This window comes from Myotis lucifugus, unplaced genomic scaffold (genome assembly GCF_000147115.1).
Source record: "Myotis lucifugus unplaced genomic scaffold, Myoluc2.0 scaffold_2, whole genome shotgun sequence".
Taxonomy (NCBI): Eukaryota; Metazoa; Chordata; class Mammalia; order Chiroptera; family Vespertilionidae; genus Myotis; species Myotis lucifugus.
The window spans coordinates 13397844-13412909 of NW_005871050.1; the positions used below are offsets into that span (position 1 = coordinate 13397844).

At 40.0% G+C, this 15066-nt stretch overlaps 1 protein-coding gene across 3 annotated transcripts in view; it reads left to right on the plus strand.

The window, feature by feature from the left end:
* The window catches only part of TENM1 (teneurin transmembrane protein 1), a 596847-nt gene that overhangs the window by 574443 nt on the left and 7338 nt on the right, over positions 1-15066 (plus strand). For all 3 annotated transcript variants that reach the window (XM_023756535.1, XM_023756543.1, XM_023756550.1), the window contains one exon: positions 10033-10329. In XM_023756535.1, the coding sequence (XP_023612303.1) occupies positions 10033-10329 (297 nt within the window). The remainder of the gene's footprint in view (positions 1-10032; positions 10330-15066) is intronic.

Below are 15066 nucleotides of genomic sequence, written 5' to 3' on the forward strand. Positions count from 1 at the left end.
TTTAGGGTGGGGGTCCCCACTGGGGTGCCTGGCCAGCCTGGATGAGGAGCTGGTGGCTGTTTTTAGGCTGCCTGCACCCCCTTTAGGGTGGGGGTTCCCACTGGGGTGTCTGGCCAGCCTAGATGAGGGGCTGAGGGCTGTTTTCAGGCTGCCTGCACCCCCTTTAGGGTGGCCGTCCCCACTGGGATGCCTGGCTAGCCTGGATGAGGGGCTGAGGGCTGTTTTCAGGCAGGCCAAGCCTGCAACTGAAGCTCCCAGTCTATCCTTTTTTCCTTTTTTTTTTTTTATTCTGGGATTTATTTACCTTCTGTAATTGAAACTTTGTTGCGGCTCCAGCTCCGAGGCCAGCTGGCTGAAAGCAGGTATATGGGGTTTGTTTAGCTTCTATAATTGCAACACTGTTGCTTAGAGTGCAGCTCAGAGCCCAGCCGCGGCAGGCGGGGAACCTTGGCTTCCTCCATCGCCGGGGCAACCAAGCCTCATGTTCGCTTCAGCTGCCTGGCTGCCGGCCGCCATCTTTGTTGGCAGTTAATTTGCATATCACCCTGATTATCCAATGGGAAGTATAATGGAGGTATGGTTAATTACCATGTTTGCCTATTATTAGATAGGATGATCATGTATGTGCTTATGTGCATTTTTCTGGGGACATGGTGCATGGCTTTCAGATATTTAACTATAAAAATGAACATAGATTTTGGAGAAGATGGCTTCTGATGTGAAGGTAGACTGCAGGATGGTGTGTGAGTGAGAGAACGAAAGAAGAGTGTGTGGACATACGGGGAGTGTACATTTGTGGGTGAAGGACAGCTATACTCCAAAAGACTGTTGGGAACTGTCAGACTGGGCTCCCCTGACTAAGGCAGCATTCACTGCTGCTGAAATCTCTCCTGGAGCAACTGGCTCTGCTGCGGAGACCGTGCCGTCTTGAAGGGGAGAGTGGCTGTTGTCAAAAGCCTATACATCCCAGGACTCTGCAACCACAACACCCAGGGACCAGCTGTGAACCCAGGAACACTGGATCTCAAGCAGTGCAAATACGCGGACTCGGAAAGAAACAGTCCACATATGAAAGAAAGGAGGCATCACCAGAAAAGGAAGTAAACGAAGTGGAGGCAAGCAATATGAAAGAGAAAGAATTCAGAGAAATGGTCATAAGGTCTTGGAAAAGAATGGAAAACAAATTCAACAATATGTGTAAAAACCAAGAGGAAATGAAGAAGAAACAAGAAGAAATGAAACATGACATCACTGCTGTAAAGAACTCAATAAAAAGCTTCAATAGTAGACTAGAAGAAGCAGAGAACCGCAAAAATACCCAAGCAGAGCAGCATCTAGAAAAAAAAAAACTTAATAAATAGGAGGAGAGCCTAAGGGAACTTTGGGACAACATGAAACGAAACAACATCTGCATAATAGGGGTACCAGAAGGAGAGGAAATGGAGCAAGGAATAGAAAACCTGTTTGAAGAAATAATGACAGAAAACTTCCCTGATATAGGGAAGAAAAAACTCACACAAATCCAAGAAGCTCACAGAGTCCCAAACAAAATGAACCCCAAAAGGCCAATGCAAAGGCACATTATAATTAAATTGGCAAACACCAACGACAAAGTAAGAATCTTAAAAGCGGCCAGAGAGAGACAGAAAGTTACTTATAAAGGATCCCCCATCAGACTGGTGACTGATTTCTCAACAGATACACATCAGGCCAGAAGGGAATGGAATGAAATATACAAAATCATGCAAAGCAAACGTCTGAATCCAAGACTACTGTACCCAGCAAGGCTATCAATCAAAATTGAGGGTGAAATCAGGAGCTTCACAGACAAGAAAGGACTAAGGGAGTTTATTACCACCAAACCAGCAATGCAAGAAATGCTAAAGGGAGAAACCAAGATGGCGGCATAGGTAAACACCTGAAATTGCTGCCTCACACAACCACTTCAAAATTACAACTAAAAGACAAACCAGACATCATCCAGAACCACAGGAAGGCTGGCTGAGTGGAAATTCTATAACTAGAAGGAAAGAGAAAAACACACTGAGACTCAGAGGAGGTGCGGAAGTAAAGTGCAGAGGTACAGAGGCGCACGCGGAAAGGGCTGGCAACTGAGGATACAGTTGTCTTTTTCAATCGGGAGGGAGACACAATCTCCCAACTGCTCTGAACGCCAGTTCCGGGCAAGTCTCTGGGGACCCAGACTCATACGGGGAGAAACTGGACTGTCTGGCATTGGGCAGAACTCGAGAGCGACTTTCTCTCAGAGGTACTTGCAGCGATTACCAGGGGAAACTGAGACCCGGGGCCTCTTAGGGCAGGCTGAGGATCAGCCATAGCTGTTTGCTCTGCCCTGTTGACTCCCTGAGACCCCGCCCCACCCAAGCTGTGCGCAGAGGCTTTTGCATATGAATGGGCTGGCCCTTTGCAATGTAAAATTACCTAACAAACTGCACCTGGGTCAGAGAGACCCAGAACATCCAAAAGAAGGCCCAAGGCCCCACAGCAGCTTGCATTGCTTCACAGCTGGGCCTCTTCTGGGCACCTCCAAACCCCAAACAAAGAAGAGGAATCTGCAGATCTCTCCATAGCTCTTGCTGGGTAGCCTCAGGCAGAACCTAAATTAGCACCTCCTTAGAGATCCAAGAGCCAGTTCACCTAGTGGTCAGAGTGGGACCATCCAGATTACAACTCCTCAGATCCATAAGGGACACACTCAGGGGGCAGACTCAGTGAACACCAAAGCCCCACTGAAGCAAGTCTTGCCTCATAAGGGTGTCTCCAGCACAGAAGTTCTGTAGACAGAGCTGATTCTCACAGCCAATTGGCCTGGAGGTCAATTCCTCCCAGTGATACCAACAACAATCAAGGCTTATCTACAACAAGACTGTGCACACAGCACACAAAGGGGTGCACCAAGAGTGTCCACCTCAGGTAATTGGGGAGGCTGAGCCACTGGGCCCTATAGGACACCTAGCACAGAAAGCCACTCTATCAACACAGGGAAGCAGCCAAAATGCGGAGACAAAGAAACAGGTCACAAATTACAGAAATGGATGAAAGCAAACTACTGGATATAGAGTTCAAAACCACACTTATAAGGTTTTTCAAGAATTTTCTAGAAACCGCTGATAAATTTAGTGAGACCCTGGAGGATATGAAAAAAGACCAACTAGAAATTAAGCATACACTGACTGAAATAAATAATAATATACAGATATCCAACAGCAGACTAAAGGATCGCAAGAATCAAGTCAAAGATTTGAAATACGAAGAAGCAAAAAACACCCAACTGGAAAAGCAAAAAGAAAAAAGAATTCAAAAATATGAAAATAGTGTAAGGAGCCTCTGGGACAACTTCAAACGTACCAACATCCAAATTATAGGGGTGCCAGAAGAAGAGAGAGAGCAAGATATTGAAAACCTATTTGAAAAAAATAATGACAGAAAACTTCCCCTACCTGGTGAAAGAAATAGACTTACAAGTCCAAGAAGCGCAGAGAACCCCAAACAAAAGGAATCCAAAGAGGACCACACCAAGACATCATAATTAAAATGCCAAGAGCAAAAGACAAAGAGAGAATCTTAAAAGCAGCAAGAGAAAAACAGTTAGTTACCTACAAGGGAATACCCATACGATTGTCAGCTGATTTCTCAACAGAAACTTTGCAGGCCAGAAGGGAGTGGCAAGAAATATTCAAAGTGATGAATGCCAAGAACCTACAACCAAGATTACTTTACCCAGCAAAGCTATCATTCAGAATTGAAGGTCAGATAAAGAGCTTCATAGATAAGAAAAAGCTAAGTGTTCATCACCACCAAACCAGTATTATATGAAATGCTGAAAGGTATCCTTTAAGAAGAGGAAGAAAAAGAAAAAGGTAAAGATACAAATTATGAACAACAAATACACATCTATCAACAAGTGAATCTAAAAATCAAGTGAATAAATAATCTGATGAACAGAGTAAACTGGTGAATATAATAGAATCAGGGGCATAGAAAGGGAGTAGACTGACTATTCTCGGGGGGGAAAGGGGTGCGGGGGGTGCGGGAAGAGACTGGACAAAAATCGTACACCTATGGATGAGGGCAGTGGGGGGGGGGGGGTACGGGCAGAGGATGGGGTAGGAACCGGGTGGAGGGGAGCTATGGGGGGAAAAAGAGGAACAACTGTAATAATTTGAACAATAAAGATTTAATTTTTTTTAAAAAGAAATGCTAAAGGGTCTGCTGTAAAAAGAAGAAATAGGAAGCGAAGAAGGAACAAAGGCATAAAGAATAAAAATGGCGACAAACAAGTACCTATGAATAATAACTTTAAACATAAATGGATTAAATGCCCCAATAAAAAGACAAAGGGTAGCTGAGTGGATAAGAAAACATGACCCATATATCTGCTGTCTACAGGAAACCCACCTCAGAAAAAAGGACTCAGACAGACTGATGGTGAAGGGATGGAAAAAGGTTTTTCAGGCAAATGAAAATGAAAAAAAAAAATCTGGGGTAGCAATACTTATATCTGAGAAATTAGACCTCAAAGTGAAGGACATAACAACAGATAAGGAAGGCCACTTCATAATACTAAAGGGAGCAATACAACAAGAAGAAATAACTCTGGTAAACATATACGCACCCAATACAGGAACACCCAAATACATAAAAAAAAAACTTCTGGAGGATAACAAGGGAGAGATTGACAGCAATACAGTCATAGTAGGGGACTTTAATACCCCGCTATCACCATTGGACAAATCCTCTAAGCAAAAAGTCAGCAAAGAAACATCAATCCTAAATGACTCACTAGATCAGATGGAATTAATTGACATCTTCAGAACATTTCACTCCAGAATATACATTCTTCTCAAGTGCACATGGGTCATTTTCCAAGATAGACCATGTATTGGGTCACAGGCAAAGTCTCTTCAAATTCAAGAAGATAGAAATCATATCAAACATCTTCTCAATTCACAATGGCATAAAACTAGAAATCAACTACAATAAAAACAATCAAAAAATCAAACACCTGGAGGCTAAATAGCATGCTATTAAACAATGACTGGGTTACCAGAGAGATCAAAGAAGAAATAAAAAGCATCATGGCAACAAACAACAATGAAAACACAATAATCCAAAATCTATGGGACAGAGTGAAAGCCGTCTTGAGAGGGAAGTTCATAGCTCTACAAGCCTACCACAAAAAAACAAGCAACAATGGTAATAAATTACCTAACCCTACAACTCAAAGAGTCAGAAAGAGAGCAACAAGAAAAGCCCAGTGTAAGCAGAAGGAAGGAATAATAAAGATCAAAGCGGAGATAAATGAAATAGAGACCAAAAAAACAATACAAAAGATCAACAAAACCAAGAGCTGGTTCTTTGAAAGAATAAACAAGATTGATGAACCTCTAGCCAGACTCACCAAGAAGCAAAGAGAGGGGACCCAAATAAATTAAATCAGAAATGAAAGAGGTGAAATAACAACTGATCCCACAGAAATACAAACAATTATGAAAAAATACTATGAACAACTCTATTCTAACAAAAAGGACAACCTAGATGAAATGGACATATTCTTAGAAAAATACAAGCTCCCAAAACTCAACCAAGAAGAATAAAAAAACCTGAATAGGCTGATAACTACTGAAGAAATTGAAACAGCGATCAAAAATCTTCCAGCAAACAAAAGCCCTGGTACGGATGGCTTTACAGGGGAGTTCTACTAAGCATTCAAAGAAGAACTAAAACCTATCCTCCTCAGACTATTCCAAAAAATTCAAGAGGAAGGCACACTTCCAAGCTCTTTCCATGAAGCCAGCATTACCCTAATCCCAAAACCAGATAAAGACACCACAAAAAAAGAGAACTACAGGCCAATATCCTTGATGAACATAGATGCTAAAATCCTCAACAAAATTCTAGCAAATCGGATTCAGCAACACATTAGAAAGATCATACACCATAACCAAGTGAGATTTATTCCAGGGAGGCAAGGATGGTACAATATCCACAAATCAATAAATGTGATACATTACATAAACAAACTGAGAGATAAAAATCACATAATCATATCAATTGAGGCAGAAAAAGCATTTGACAAAATCCAACACCCTTTTCTGATAAAAACTCTCAGCAAAGCGGGAATAGAGGGAACATACCTCAACATAATAAAAGCCTTATATGACAAACCTACAGCCAACATCATACTCAGTGGTCCAAAACTAAACCCATTTCCCCTAAGAACAGGAACAAGACAAGGATGCTCACTTTCACCACTCCTGTTCGACATAGTACTAGAAATACTAGCCGTAGCGATCAGACAAGAAGAAGAAATAAAAGGCATCCAAATTGGAAAAGAAGTAAAACTGTCCTTATTTGCAGATGACATGATACTATACATAGGAAACCCCAAAGACTCCATCAAAAAAAACTACTAGACCTAATAAATGAATTTGGCAATGTAGCAGGATACAAAATTAACACCCAAAAATCTATGGGCTTTTTATACACCAATAGTGAACTTACAGAAAGAGAGATTTAAAAAATCCCATTTACCATTGCACCAAAAAAATTAATATATCTAGGAATAAACTTAACCAAGGACGTAAAAGACCTGTACTCGGAAAACTACAGGACATTGAAAAAAGAGATAGAGGAAGACATAAACAAATGGAAGAACATACCGTGTTCATGGATTGGTAGAATCAACATCATTAAAATGTCCATACTACCTAAAGCAATCTATAGATTCAATGCAATACCTATTAAAATACTAATGGCATATTTCAAAAATCTAGAACAAACTCTCCAAAAATTCATCTGGAATAAAACAAAAAACAAAAAAGACCCCAAATAGTCACAGCTGTCCTGAGAAAGAAGAACAAAGTTGGAGGGATCACAATACCAGACATCAAACTATATTACCAAGCCATGGTTCTCAAAACTGCCTGGTACTGGCACAAGAACAGACATATAGACTAATGGAACAGAATAGAGAACCCAGAAATTGACCCAAGTCATTATACTCAATTAATATTTGACAAAGGAGGCAAGAGCATACAATGGAGCCAAAATAGCCTCTTTAATAAATGGTGCTAGGAAATTTGGTCAGATACATGCAAAAAAAATGAAACTAGATCACCAACTTACACCATACACAAAAACAAACTCAAAATGGCTAATGGACTAGAATGTAAGACGGGAAACCATAAAAATCCTACAAGACTCCATAGGCAGCAAAATTGCAGACATATGTTGTAGCAATATCTTTACAGGCACAGATCCTAGGGCAAGGGAGACTAAGGAGAAAATAAACAAATGAGACTACATCAAAATAAAAAGCTTCTGCACAGCAAAAGAAACCATCAACAAAACAACAAGAAAGCCCACTCCATGGGAGAACATATTTGCCAATGTTACCTCTGATAAGGGTTTAATCTCCAACATTTACAGGGAACTCATACAACTCAACAAAAGGAAGATAAACAATCCAATCAAAAAATGATCAAAAGACCTAAGTAGACACTTTTCAAAAGAGGACATTCAGAAAGCCAAGAGACACATGAAAACATGCTCAAAGTCACTAATCATCGGAGAGATGCAAATCAAAACGACAATGCGGTACCATCTCACACCTGTCAGAATGGCTATCATCAACAAATCAACAAATGACAAGTGCTGGAGAGGATGCGGAGAAAAAGGAAACCCCCTTCACTGCTGGTGGGAATGCAGACTGGTGCAGCCATTGTGGAAAACAGTATGGCGTTTTCTCAAAAATTTCAAAATGGAACTGCCATTTGACCCAGTAATACCAGTTCTAGGAATATATCCCAAGAAAACAGAAACACCAATCAGAAAGGATATATGCACCCCTATGTTCATAGCAGCACAATTTACAATAACTAAGATTTGGAAACAGCCTAAATGCCCATCAGCAGATGAGTGGATTAGAAAACTATGGTACATCTACACAATGGAATACTACGCTGCTATAAAAAAGAAGGAATTCTTACCATTTGCAGCAGCATGGATGGAACTGGGGAGCATTATGCTAAGTGAAATAAGCCAGGCAGTGAAATAAAAATACCACATGAACTCACTCATTTATGGATAATAAAGAACATCATAACCTGATGAACAAAAAGATAGATACAGAGCAGAGAAGCGTTGAACAGACTGTCAAAGTACAGCGGGAAGGCTGGGGATTGTTGGGGGTGGTAGGTAAGAGATCAACCGAAGGACTTGTATGCATGCATATAAGCATAACCAATGGACACAAGACACTGGGCGGGGGGGTGAGGGCAAGTGCCGGGGGGTAGGGGAGGCCAGGGGAAGGTCAATTGGGAAAAAAGGAGACATATGTACTACTATTTGTAATACTTTAAATAATAAAATAAATTTTTTTTAAATGAACATAAAGTTTAGTTAAATAGCTGGTGAATCCATTTATTCCAACTATGGTTAATGTAGTCAAACCCTAATGTTGGTTTTTTCCCCCCTAACTCATTAACCTGATATTTAACATTTTGTTTGAGATTGTGTTGACAATTCCTACAGCTATAAACCTAGTACACCAAGCTACAATCACCTTTGAATCTGACACATGGGCCCATTCAAAAGCCCAACTAAAATTAGAAAAGTAATCATTATATTCTAAAAATAACAATTACTAATACTATTTTTACACTTTACCAGGTACCTATATATGTAATCTCATTTAATTCTTAGCACAACTCTGTGTTATGAAGTGGTTCTGTCACTGCTATTTCACAAATAAGGAAACTAAGGCCCTGATAGAAGACATGACTGGTGCACAGTCAAGCAGCTAGCTCAATATCTCCTGACCCCCGGGGCCACTGCTATTTACACTCCTAAAAGTCTCTTCTTTCTTATTCTTACCTCGGTTCCTTGCCTTGGACTTCCTCTACCTGAATTAGAAATCTGTCCCTTGAAAGCTGGGCGAAGGGTACATGGTGACTTTGTACCTTTTTTGCAACTTCTTGTGAGTCCTACTCTTTCAAAATAAGTTATACCAGTAACAAAAAAAAATGATCTGAAGAGTAGAAAAAATCAGGTCAGTTGTCCAGTTGCTTTGAAAACCCAGTAAAAGTTGTTTCTGCTAATTTTTAAACTTTTTCACTAAGTCAGTTAGTTGTTAGGTCATCTTTTGTGGACCCAGCTGAATTTCCTAGGAGTCAGGCACCACTGAGTGCTGTCCTTCATGGAATCCACCCAAGATCCATTACATCAGGCTTTCTCTAGTACAACATTTTCTCTAGGTTAACTTCATGGTTGTGAGGTACACAGAAGGAATGCTAGCATGCAGTCAAGCAAGTCGAGAACCAGAACCAAGCCAAAAACTATTTCTAGACTTGGTGTCAAAACTAAATTCTATTCTTTGACTTCATTTAGTGGTGCCACCTGTGCAAATACTAGGGGACCTACCAACACATTTATCTGGTGGCCTCCATGAAAATATTGCTGCTTGAGGTCCCATCACTAGGGGGCAACCTAAATTTCCCTGTGGTAGAAGTGATATAACTCTAAACCCTGATGAACAAGGAAGAATAAGAAGGGGATCTGTATAAATTACAGGGGTCAATATATCACTTCGTTCTGATTTCTAATCACATAAATAATTCACCCTTGTATGTTCTAGCCACTTCACTGGTAAAGAGGGAGAAGGAAGTCCCACTCCTTAGTAGGTATCTGACTCACATAAGATTACATAATTATTGAAAATTGTGTCCGTATCTTTGAGGAAGTTAAATTGGGGGAAAACAACCAACAACCTTATATCGAGGATCTAGCACATGCCAAGAGTTAAGACATAGCCCACCCCTCCAGGATTGTATGGTCTGATGGGAGAATAAAGATCAGTGTCATCTGAGGAAGGTGAAAGTCATTCGGATTCAAAGGCCAGAGACACTCCATTGTTGGAGAATCAGAAAAAGCTTTGTGATTGTGAGTGTGCTAGATAGGGGAACCAAGACAGAGCTTCAAATGAATTTTGTATCTCTTTTTTTTTTGTAGGCCCATAACAGAAACCTGCTGTCCATAGATTTTGATCATATAACACGCACAGGAAAGATCTATGATGACCATCGGAAATTCACCCTTCGAATTCTTTATGACCAAACTGGACGACCTGTTCTGTGGTCTCCTGTAAGCAGATATAATGAAGTGAACATCACGTATTCACCTTCAGGACTGGTGACGTTTATTCAAAGGGGGATGTGGAATGAAAAAATGGAATATGACCAGAGTGGAAAAATAATTTCAAGAACTTGGGCTGATGGGAAAATTTGGAGCTATACCTACTTAGAAAAGGTAAGTATATGGGGAAAATAAACTAGTTATGAGATCTGACTGAGAATATTGAAAGTGGTCCTAATTACCCACCTTGGTAAGAACTGGCAAGAGAAAAGTCTTTGTTCTGGGTGTGTGTGTGGGGGGGGGTGTGTGTGTCCTATAAGAATAAACTGTTTTGCAACTGAAAACTTTCCCTAACCCCACACTCTGCCACGTACTTCAAATTGAAGTCAGGATAATGGCTTAGCTTTCTCCTCATTTGAGCATATTCAGTCATGCTCTTGAAAATGTATCTTTATTATTATGAAAGCCCATACTGAGGAAAATAGGTAGAAAATTATAAAATTGTGTGTTGATGTATCTTAGCTCTGGAAAAGAGCCTCTTACACAGAGGACAAAGAATTCTAATTGTGTTAGGATAGTCAGTGACATTTTAGTAGTATACATTTGAGGACTAATTTTTACAAGTAATAAACTGTCAGAGGGAATTGTGGCAGTGGGGCTCATTGGTTATAGTCCTTTGTGTACAGCAAGTCTTCAGTAGCATCCATGATAGGAACTCGTGGCCTCTGTTTGGTAGGAATAGACAAGGACTTTAATCCCGCCACCAAAACCATTTGTCAAACGTCAGCCGTCACACAGCAAAATACCTTCTAGCCAGATCAGTAGCAGAGGACAATAACAGAAATTGATCTCTATCTGCCATCTCAATTTCTAATATCCTAAGATAGTATCTCTTGTTTCCTCAATCTATCCATTCAACTGAAATTACCAGTGCTGAATTAATTTCTGAGAAAATTGAAAAATGCTTTCCCTTGACCAGTCAAGGGTAATGAGCACAAGGTGACCCTAGAAGCTCTTGGAAAAGTTATAGGAATTCATAGATCACAAGGCAAAATTTTGCTTTTGCACCCAACGATGCCAAGCCTTTCTGATATACCCCCAGGGTTTCAAACAAAAGTGTGCCAGTGGTTGTATGTCATTATAAAAAATGATTGTACTATTTCCCAGAGTCAGTCACTGGGGAATTTGCCAAGTTGGAAATGCCTAGGAGATAAAGCTGGCCCCACTTGGGAGGCAGGATAAAGGAGGGAGTTTTCTGCTGTATCCCCCCGTCCTTTTCTGCTGAAGAAATCTATTATATCTATATTCTCTACACTGGGAACATATGAATCTTATAGAGTGGGACTTTCCTCTTTTGAATTGCAATAACAAGAATGACTGGCCAAATCATATGACTGATGTCCACAAAGGGTTGAACCTCTTACAAAATTAACTGAATCCAAATATTTGGTGGTATGTTTACATAAGCAAGACATATAATGATGACCTTCATATAAAAAAAGATGCCACTGTAATGGAATATAGGCTGGCTTATTTTTTCAGGAGTGAGGATGGGTTTGCAGTGCTTCTTTCATGGGTCCTACATGTGGCTAGTGCAATAGCTAGCTCTCTTTAGGGAAACTACATGGGTTTAAACTCATAACCCCAACCTCATTAGCACTGTAGTCTGGCCCCTGAGCTAATTGCCTATGGATAGTTGCATCTGGCTCTCAGAAGACTTTCCCTTTAGGCTATCTATGCAATAACAAAAGAGCCTATTGAACACTTACATTTCAGCCCTGCATGCAGTATTAGCCTCGGAAGCAATTTTATTGTTTCTCTTTTCTGAATTAGCTGATTATTTCATCAAACTTACTTGAGTGAAGAATCATGTGAAACAAACTTCACATAAGTTCTCTTTGCAGAAACTTAGTTGGCAATAATTCTTTCAAAACAAAACAAAGAAAATTATGTGAGACTGTCAGTGTCTTCAGTGGACAAAAATAAGACCTTATTGACACGGAATAATGTATCAAGAAAAGCCCGGTGACTTCCAAAGACTAGTTTCTTGACAAGCGAGACAAACCAAATCACTTGTGCATTTTAGTTTATTTTTGTCCCTTTCTTGATTTCTAATTTGTTCTCTAATTAAAAGATAGCCCCTGACTTAAGCAATCCTATTATGCAAAACTCAGAACCTACAAAACACATGGTTCTTTACTTTCTAAAAATTATTTACCATGGCATTGCAATGTTAGGTGATAACTAATTCACTGAATAGATGTGATGATTAAATGAAATAACTTAATATAAAGCACCCTAGCACATCTTGTCATTCAAAAAAAGTTAGTTTCTTTCTATTTGAATACTGCATTATAGTATTTATTTTAAAGTTGATAACTTAAATGCTAGCACTTACTGCTACTTGAAGGTAAATTAACACAGGAAAGAGTGGAAGGGAGGGAAGAAATTAAAGCATCTTTAAAATTGTGATTCTAGGGGAAAAGGGAAAGAATATTGAATTTATAAAATCCTATTTACATGTAACTTTTTCAATGATGTAATGAGGTTCTGTGTCTTTCTATGCTCATTTCAGTCCTCTCTTGAACATGGCCTTTGCTTGCACATTTGTTCACTATATCTGGGGCAGAGCAAGGACAAAGAGGCTGGCTTTTGTAGTATATTTTAAAGTACAAATTCTCAAACTTTAAAATGTATATTTCTTTTTATACCTCAAAATACCTCTGGTATTACCTCTGTAAATTTGCTTGCCATCCCTATACCATGATATATTTTAAAAGCAACAGCAGATATTTCACCTTAAGGTGCAGAAATTTTGTAAAATTTCTTTGACTTCCTCTAGAATAAGTGAAAGTTATACGGATCATTTTTATGCACAATGGTTTGTAGCCATTAGGAGAAAAATAATTATTTGGGTAATAGCTGAAGTTGCTTAAATAATCTCTTCTCTATTAAAAAATCAATTATTGTTTCTTAAATTTTCTGTGTGGTCATTAATTCTCTATTTTGATTTATGAGACTCCTCTGAATTAATTATATTTAGAAGACTTGTGAAGCTAAAATTTTGTATTACAGTAAATGTAAATCTTTCAGCTTCCTGAAATCATTCTTAAGAACTTCATTTCTAAGATGCATTTAAATATATTTTATAATCATTTAATAAGATGCTTTAGTCTGATACATTTACACAAAATTGCCTCTTTGGGGTTGAAAATTTCAAAGGCAGCCTGGAGGGACAGATGCAGCCTGTGGCCATGAGCTCTCAGGTGGCCCCACACTGACATCTGGTGGTTATTTGAACTTCTACCATTTCATTTCTATTGTTTAAAGGAGTACTAGTATACAGGCGTGATTGTTCTTTTCCTCTTCTTCTTTACAATAATCTCTTTAGGACCTCACAATCAATTTTACAAAATAAAAGATCTTCCACTCTATTGTTTAGACTAATAGGAAATGGCCTTTCATCCTTTAGCAGCACTGTGGGCGTTGTATGGACCCCTAAGCATTGTTTCTGAACAAACATAATAATGCCCACCCAAAGTGAAATAGCAGCCAAGTGAGAGCTAAATGGTATTCTGACAGCACAATGGTTACATTCACGAGATTTCTAATCATGTCATCCAAATTCTTTCACTGACAGGGAGCTTTAAAATGGACTAGGGAGTTTTAGAGACAGCGCAGCATCGGCACCACCTAGAACAGGGTCAGGCAGTGGTTGACTGCAGCGTGGAGGATACGAGCAGGGGAGAAAAAAAACGGTGGCGATGTGCAATCAATGTTTGGCAAGGTTGATACAGCTACTGGGAAAGGCATGGCCCTAGCAGGCTGATACTAGATAATGTGTGAAAGCCACATAGTGATTGTCTCTGGCCTGCATCACAGGTGACAGATGTTATTTGTTTATGGCCAGTTGATAGAAGAGAGTGAAAATGAGCTGGGAAATCTGACTTTTGGCATCAAGGTCATTAAAGACATTTCCCACCAATTCGCCCCAGGTTCTGCTTGGTCAAGGAGGAGGTTCTCCCTTTGTGTCCTCATGTCCACACAGGAGTGCAGTGGGGTTTTCAGAGCTGCAGGTTGTCCATGGGTGATGAGGTGACAGGGTTTTCACCTGCAGCTCTGTATCCCCTGGCGGAGTACATGATTGAAAAGAAAGGATGAGTGAATGAGCAAATAAATGCTGACTTGGACTTCACAGTATTGACATGTGATTCAAAATCAATAATTCTCAGAAGGTCAGGGAGGATATGTAGTTTCAAAGACTTAGATGTACATTATGTGTGTTGCTATAATTCATATAAATATTTATGTAATTTATATTTAGAAGATGAAAAGTTACCTATGTTTTCATAACAGAAACTGCAGAAAGTAAACCTCAACTAAGTCTTTTTGCTTGATAAGGGAATTCTCAAGAAGGGAGGGGTAAAGCTTCCTTGGGGAGTTACATCAGAATTTCCCGGAGTGAGCAATTTTTCTTTTTCTTAAAAGATGAGATTTAAATGCTTTTCAATTAGAAATAGGGTTGACTCCTCCCTAAAACAGTGCTCTTTTTATGTCTAGATTCAAGATTAAAATAAGATAAGCCATTATCATTGAAACTAGAGGCTCAGTGCACAAAATTCGTGCACGGGAGGGGGTCCCCTCAGCCCAGCCTGAACCCTCTCGAATCTGGGACCTCTCAGGGGATGTCCAACTGCCGGTTTAGGCCCAATCCTTCTCACAATTCTGGACCGCTGGCTCCTAATCGCTCACCTGCCTACCTGCCTGGCTGCCCCTAACTGGCCCCCCCTGCCGGCCTGCTTGCCCTCTGCACGCCCCCTCAGTGGGGATCGAACCCACAACCTGAGCATGTGCCCTGACTGGGAATCAAACCTCAACCTCCTGGTTCATAGGTCGATGCTCATCCACTGA